A 7,607-nucleotide genomic window follows, 5' to 3' on the forward strand; every position below is an offset into this window, starting at 1 on the left:
AAAGTTATACCAAAATCTACCTGCGATGTAAAATCCTCTGATAATGAAAACAGCCTCGTGATCCTGAGTCACCATCGTTTCCTCAGATTCTAACTTTCTAAAAAATCAGTAACAGTGGAAGATGAGGTCCTAGTGACCCAGGTAAAGAGTCCCCAGTAGGAGTTAAGGGCCACAGTTTGTGTCCCAGCTCAGCCAACAACCACTGTGGGAATTTAAGCAAGTCATTTTATCATCTGAAACTGTCTCTTCATCTTTAAAGGGATTAGAATTCAAATTCATAATTACTTGCAGATCAGAGACCCCTCTGAGATTCTGCTGAAAACTGTTGACCTCCTTCCCTGAAGAAGCACAAATACTCTATAAATAGAATTCCAAGAGGGTCAGAAGCTCTTTAAAATCCACCCATAGATTCCCTAGAGGACTTTAGAATGATTTACGTGGTCTAAAATATGTAGTTGAAAAAACAAAATAAATCTATTTACATGTGCTACTCCCTATGTGAATTAGTTTTAAAATGTGTATTTGGGCCATTATGTCATTTGACGTTTTATTACTTTTTTGTAACTTATAGTACTCAAAACAGAGCTAATTTTTCAATAGTGCCGAATATTTCCTTTGTGGATTAATAGCATCCTAGGATCTGCAAGGTTACATGTTCACCCTGCTACTCAATGCAGGAATCATCTATCACCTGCCTCAGAGATGAAACTATAGCTTTGACTTGAACATGTACAGTGATGAGGAACTCATTCATTTGTTTATTTCTGGCCAAACATAAAGAATTTGGGAATTTTCTTTTTTATATTGAGCTATAATCTGCCTATACACACAAATGTCAGCCATTGACCCTATTTCTGCTCTTAGCAGCTACATAGATTAATTTTATTTCCTTTTCCAGTATTTTAGGAAATCGAAGTCAGCCTCTATTGTCCTCTATCAATTTCCTCTATGCTAAATATTCCAGTTTCATCTATAATTCCTCCAGAAAAGTGATGTCATAAAACTACCTTTTATCTCAATTCCCTTCTTAAACAGTCCTCTTAAAATGCAGATGAGAACTAGGCAGCATGTTGCAGGAAAAGTCTGACCAACACGTGGTTAGAGAGCAGTTCCCTTTCTTATACTGCCAACTTCACTACTAGGAATACCACCAACACTGCCACGAGCTCTGTGCCTGGATACACCAGGTCAAGTGAAATTGTAGTCACCTAAAATCCCTAACTGTAATTAATTAAGGTTGCCCTTATACTCTATTTTCGTTTTTTTAAGAAGTAAATTAACCTTTCTGAAAACACAAATTCTGTTGAACTCTACCTTAATTGCTTAGGCCATCATTCCAGCTTTTGGAAACCTTTACTCACTTTGTCATTCATGTCATCTTTTCTTCCAAATTTTGTGTTATCTACAAATGTAATGAGCCTCCTGTCTTTGGCTTCAAATTAATTGATTAAAAATATTGACCTGTGGTTTGCCAAATGTAAAACTCCCTCTATGGATTCAGTATTCAAAATTCTTCACTCAGTTACTTCACAGCTTTGTTGAATCCACATTTAACCATTTGATCTACAGAATAGAGAAGACAGTAAGTATTGTGTTCTGCTTGGGGTCAAAATTTCTTTCTTTTCCTTTTCCTTTATTGTCTGCTTTCTTTTCTTCATTCCTTCATATTTTCATATCGCATATCATTGTCTTCTACATGGTCCCTTTTACTGTGTGCTCATTTTGCTTTGAAGAAAAGAACCTCCAATGTGTTTTTTGGGATTCCTTGGCCTTCTGCCCATATGCAGCCCTGGCTGAGTCTGCACTTGCTCCTGAGGTTGTTTGCCATGTACCAAGCCTCAAACCCTGTGCAAGGAAGGGATTTTCCTGATGCTCATTAGCATCTGGCAGAGGAGGAAGCTCTGAGTATTTCAACAACACCCCCAGACCAATTCATTTTCATCCATCTCTAGAATTACATCAAATGTAACCCTCCTCAAACATCAAATGGAGATTTAAAGAAAATTAAAACACAAATCATACGTGTGTTTTGGGATGCAGGAGAGGGATAGGGAGAAAGAAATTATTACATAGCCCTCAGCAGACTTTTCACTTTAATCTCAGCATTATTGCATCTATAATCAGATGAATATTGATGATGGGAAAAGAGAGAGATTGCCTTGAAGATTGCTTCAAAGCACACATCAACCAATCGTTTATTATCCAATTGAAAGACAGTATTAGAGTAAACTGCTTTGGGAATCAAAGAATTTGTTGTAGATATTCTGCTGAACAGCTCTTTGGTAACATGTCACCTGCTCCTGCCTCATCAAAATGTTTCACCTGGAAATAGTTGTGTCACAATTGTATAGGGCTAAGGAAGACCTTCTAACATTTGTCCAAGTGAGTGATTTTACTTTGCAAAATGTTTGGCTTTTTCATATAATTTTGTGATCATTATTATTATAAAATAATTAAATGTGGATCAGGATAAACAAGCAGACCTATTCTCAAGTGTGGAAAGTGGGTGATTAATTGATTAATGAGTTAAACATCTTAATTATTGATTTTTTCCTTTATATTTAATCCCCTCATTTAGACAAATCAATGTGGACATTAAATTATTACCTCTTATTTAAAGAACATTATCTCAAACACAGATTTATTACTCTGTAGTTACCTTGAAAAAGATGAGCTCTCGAGTCATTAGAACCTTTGCAAACCTGGCAAGATATAGTCAACTTCAGCTCAGGAAGAGGAGTGGCAGGCGGCTGAATGATTACTGTGCCTTAATATTTCAGAGGGAACCCCAAGACCTTGGTGCCAGGTTAATTGGTACTCCAAACCTATGATAAATCCTAGAGAATGATGGAAAGTTTGGGTCAGCAGCCAGAAAGATAAAGGTGAAAATGAATCAGTGTCTCTTAATAATGGAACTTTATGAGTTACTCATTCATACCCTCATTAATTCATTCAGTATGTATTGAGGGACTATTATGTGTCAGAACTTCTCTTAGCATCACAATACCCTTATAACCTTGTACAAATCATTTATCTTCTCTAAGTCTAAATTTTACTAGACAGGTGTTTACCACAAGGAGTTGTGAGGTTTAGTGACTCATGTATATAGACTCCAGCAGAGTGAGCAGTTGGACACTCAATAAACCCTCTTCCCTTTCCCTGAGCACTGAGACCTCTTTTTCAGGTAATTTATGGTAGTATGAAATGAATTCCATGTCTTAGTAACAAATTTCTCCCTACAGTGTTAGATCAAGAAGAATTGTGAATAATGTATGTTTTCAGATGAAATTACATATTTAGATATTATTACAAGTGATAAAATATTTTGCAATCCATGAAGTCCAAGGATGTCACTGTTTGCCAAATAGCCCTCTGAGGCTTGCTGACAGCCGTACATGCAAACTTACACATTTCTTGAGACTCTTTGTTTTATAGCAAACATGAATAGTGACTTCATTTCATTTATTAATTCTTACTGGAGTGTTTTTTTTTAGTAATACTTAAAATAATCTCATAAACTAATTTTATAAGATACAAAAAAGTGTAAAATTTCTCACAGTAACCGTCACTAGATGCATAAAGTTTCAGCTCTTCTGATGTCTTAACAGAATAGACTTGAGGGAAATGAAAGATAATTTTGTAGATTGAGTGTGGTTGTTGTAATTGTCTTCTGATTTATGCCGTAAATTTGAAATAATTTTGAAAAAAGTCTAAAGATAGATTATTGTGGAACTGCCAAAGGCACATACCAAATTGTTACTTCATTAATTCAATCAATCATTTAGACAATAAATATTAATGAGTACCTACTGTTTGCTAGGCACTGTGCCTGGGACTCCAAAATGAAATTACATATTTCTCAGCATCAAAGAGTTTTCTCTAATGAGAAAGATATGTGAACAAATACAGTTCTATAAGGTAATCAACAATAAATGTTCCAAGAGCAGGGGGAATATGAGAAAGTCTCTATCTACATGGGGAATTGAGGTAGCCATCAGAGAGGAGGCAAGCTGACACCAGAAGGATGAGTGGGAGATTATCAGGTGTGTGTAGGATGAAGATGTCTGGCAATGAGAATAGAACAAGAAAAGTGTGAAAGCCTGAGGGAGCCTGGAGTGGCCAGGGGGAAAAGTAGGTTAGTGTTGTTAAGTGTAAATTACCCTGAAAGCAAGAAAGGCTGGTGAGAAATGGTAGAGAGCCCAGATTACAAGAGCCTTGTATAGCAGGCAAATGTATGCCAATGTTTTTCCCATTGTGTAGGTTGTGGGGGAAGTTATTGAAGAATTTTGAATAGAGAAGTTCCATAATCACATTGGTATGTTTAGGTTCTGAGAGAAGATTCACAATATTGTGATTGTTTTGTTGTTTATAAGACACAGAAATGGCACGCACACCCTTTTGTTCCTAGGGGTTTCAATAGTTCTTGTTGTAATAGAATTGAGGGATGCCAAAAGCAATATTTGAACTAAGTGATACATTAGAATTATAGAATTATAATAAGAATCTGTGAGCAGATTTTTAGTTAACAGGTTTTTAATAGGCTGTGATGCAATCCCTAATGGAGAAGCTTTAATGATGAAAGATAGCCTGCCTCTAATGGAAATTCATCTGGGTATGTTTTTATTGCTCAGTGAATTAAAAGGTTTTTATAGGATTACATTGTTAAGATTCTTGGAGAAAAACATATAAACACCAAATGAAAACTTTCCACTCTTTTATATCTCTTGCAGCAAAGCGGTTAATATTCCAGAAATGAAAATCATTTAAATTTTGCATAATTTTTATAATTTCAGGGGTTAAGCATCTGAAAGGCCAGAATGAATCAGCATTCCCTGAAGAAGAAGAAGGCACCAGTGAAAGAGAGGAGCAGCAGGACCATTAATTACTGGTCTGCAGCAAGAAGGCTTCTTGGAAATAACTGAACTATTAACTTTTCTGAATATACCATGGAATTCCACCGCTTGATTTCCGGAAGCATCCTCCATCTCTGCACCCGCACTCATACAGTAGCTATGCACCTCCTGGAAGTCTCCTTAACTGAACTTTAGAACTAAGTACACATTGTTCCACATCACTTACAATTAAAGAATAAGCATTTATTTTACAGTGATTCTTCTTTTTAACTATGTAAAAATTTGCAGACATGTGACTGTTCTAACTTTAATACTGCCAGAGCTTAATCCTTGATGTCCTGCTGATAAGGTTTGCATTCTAACAACACATGTAAATAACATCACTTTAAGAGTAAAAAATAAATAGTAAATACATTTAGACATGAGTGTGTGTGTATGTGTGTATGTGTGTGTGGGTTTAACTTAAAGAGAAATATCTAATAAAACTTTTAGCTTAAGTTTTGCATTGATCAAATTTCTGTATCCAGAACACAACATAATGTTTATTTTTAAATGATGAAGAAATGCCAGTTTTCTTGATTCAATACACCACAGTATTAGATACTAAACATCTTTTTCCCACCAACAACACATTAATGGTTGATTATAAAACTACAGAACTCTCTTCATTTTCTAAGCTGCGAGATATATATTTCCCAGCATTTTCTCTAGTTATTAAGAAAGACAAATGATAAATCTAAAAATCTATGCCAAATCTTCCTACCCCCTTTTTTAGCTATTACTTTAAATTTGGGTCATCTATTTCCTATTGCATTTTGATAAATAATTAGCAGTTTATAAGTCTTCCATATCAAAAAATAAGAAATTCCATTAATTCATGCATATAATAATTTATTCATTAATTAAATAAATATCTTTTATGAGCTTATCCCTAGGAAGGTACTCTGCTGGGAATTATGAAAATAAAAGAAACATACTTTTACCCCTATAGAACTGGCAGAAAAGATTACAGCATTAGCATAAAGCAAGATTTTATATGACAGTATATATTTATTGAATAATTTAAGTTCTGGGCATTTTGAACAATTTTAATTATACATTATTTGTGAAGGCAACTATCTAAACTACAAAATTTAGGGGGAATGGAAGAATACCCAACTTGGTTCCTTTATTAGTAATATTAATGAAATTCAAATGTATCATGGATAAAAAAAATGGAAAGATTTCTCCAAACTTGGTAAAGGAAAAATGAAAGCAGGAAGAAAAAATCAAATATGTAATCCACTGTGGGATCTTAATATCAAGATTCAAATATGTAAAATGATTGCTTTTAATTTTGAATATGAGTTTTGTAATGTAGAAGTTAAGAGAGTTTTATGGAGCTGTCAGAGAATGCAGTGAGTTGACATTTTCCATAGTATTTTTCTCCAAGAAAATAAGTGTGAAACTCATTGATAAGCATACCACAAGTATAAATGACTATTCTAGTTTAATCTCTCTCTCCTTTCTTCTTTCCTTTCTTCTTTCTCCCTCCCTCCTTCCCTTCCTTTCTTTCTTCCTTTTCTCTCTCCCTCTCTCTCCTTCTCCCTCTCCTTCTCTGCCTTTCTGCACCACTCCCTCGACTTTTTCTTTGTTAAGCCAAAACTTTCTGGATTTTCTATACCACCTGCTATGACTCTGTTTATTTCCCAAGTTTCTCTCTACTTAAAACCTGATTAAGCCCCTTATTTTAAGTGATTTTGAATTATTTGTGTTTGGAAAACATCTTAATGCCCCTTGAGAGTATTTGAGACACCCTGAGGTGCTAAAACATAGCATTGCCCTTCCCTTTCCTTGAACAGATGCTTTTAAAATGCGTTTTCAAAAGAACTCAGGCAAACGAAAAGAAACCAAAGCTTTTCCTGATTTTGTAACATCATTTAGGGTAATATACAGGATAGCTTCTGGATTTTTCTGTTCTGTTCTCCATTCCTAAAAACATAAAGAAATCAACATTAAGAGCATAAGTTTTCTTTGGGAAATGTTGTTTTCTTCCATTCTGTTCTCCACTCTCAAAACACAAAGAGATCACAATTAAAAGCTTAAGTTTTCCTTGGGAAATATGTTGACTTTCTCAGAAATTTGAAGGAAACCAGTTGAGATAATGGCTTTTCACTTTACTTTTCACACAATTACAGTTTACAAAATTTTTTTTTCTAGGAGGCAACTTGGCTTCAGTTTGGCAGAATGGGCAAAGAAACTGACAAAAGCAAAACAAAACAGAAACTGTGTTTTCCAGATCACATTTATAATATAATTGTTAGTAGCTGGGCTTCGAGTCATTCTGACTTGGATTCAGCTACAGGCTCTACCAGATTTTAGACTCAGCTTCTTCATTTGTAAAGTGGGTACAATCATACCTATCCTACTGGGTTATTGTGAGGCTTAAATGAGATAAGACCTATAAAATACTTAGCCAAGCTTAGTGAGCATTTAATAATTGGTGTATATTATTATTAGAGTTAGAAAGGACTTCAGAGGCCTTCTATCTTAACTTTATCTACTTCATGATCCTCTTCAACATTATGAACAAGTGATTAATCACCCGACTTATTTATTTTTATTTTTATTTTATTTATTTATTTATTTATTTATTTAGAGATGGAGTCTTGCTCTGTCACCAGACTGGAGTGCAGTGGCACCATCTTGGCTCACTGCAACCTCCACCTCCCCAGTTCAAGCGATTGCCCTGCCTCAGCCTCCCAAGTAGCTGGG

General features: G+C 35.0%; 1 protein-coding gene across 4 annotated transcripts in view; it reads left to right on the forward strand.

Moving 5' to 3' along the window:
• Window positions 1–7,607, forward strand: part of PPP1R1C (protein phosphatase 1, regulatory (inhibitor) subunit 1C) — a 147,655-nt gene that overhangs the window by 131,543 nt on the left and 8,505 nt on the right. For 2 of the 4 annotated variants that reach the window (XM_012000050.1, XM_012000049.1), the window contains exon 5: window positions 4,794–5,350. In XM_012000050.1, the coding sequence (XP_011855440.1) occupies window positions 4,794–4,882 (89 nt within the window). In that variant the 3' untranslated portion in view covers window positions 4,883–5,350. Of the gene's footprint in view, window positions 1–4,793; window positions 5,351–7,607 lie in introns of those variants that run through there. The other 2 variants (XR_001008230.1, XR_001008229.1) reach the window with 2 other exon arrangements.

The sequence above is a fragment of the Mandrillus leucophaeus genome, unplaced genomic scaffold (genome assembly GCF_000951045.1).
Source record: "Mandrillus leucophaeus isolate KB7577 unplaced genomic scaffold, Mleu.le_1.0 Scaffold614, whole genome shotgun sequence".
In the NCBI taxonomy this organism is placed as follows: domain Eukaryota; kingdom Metazoa; phylum Chordata; class Mammalia; order Primates; family Cercopithecidae; genus Mandrillus; species Mandrillus leucophaeus.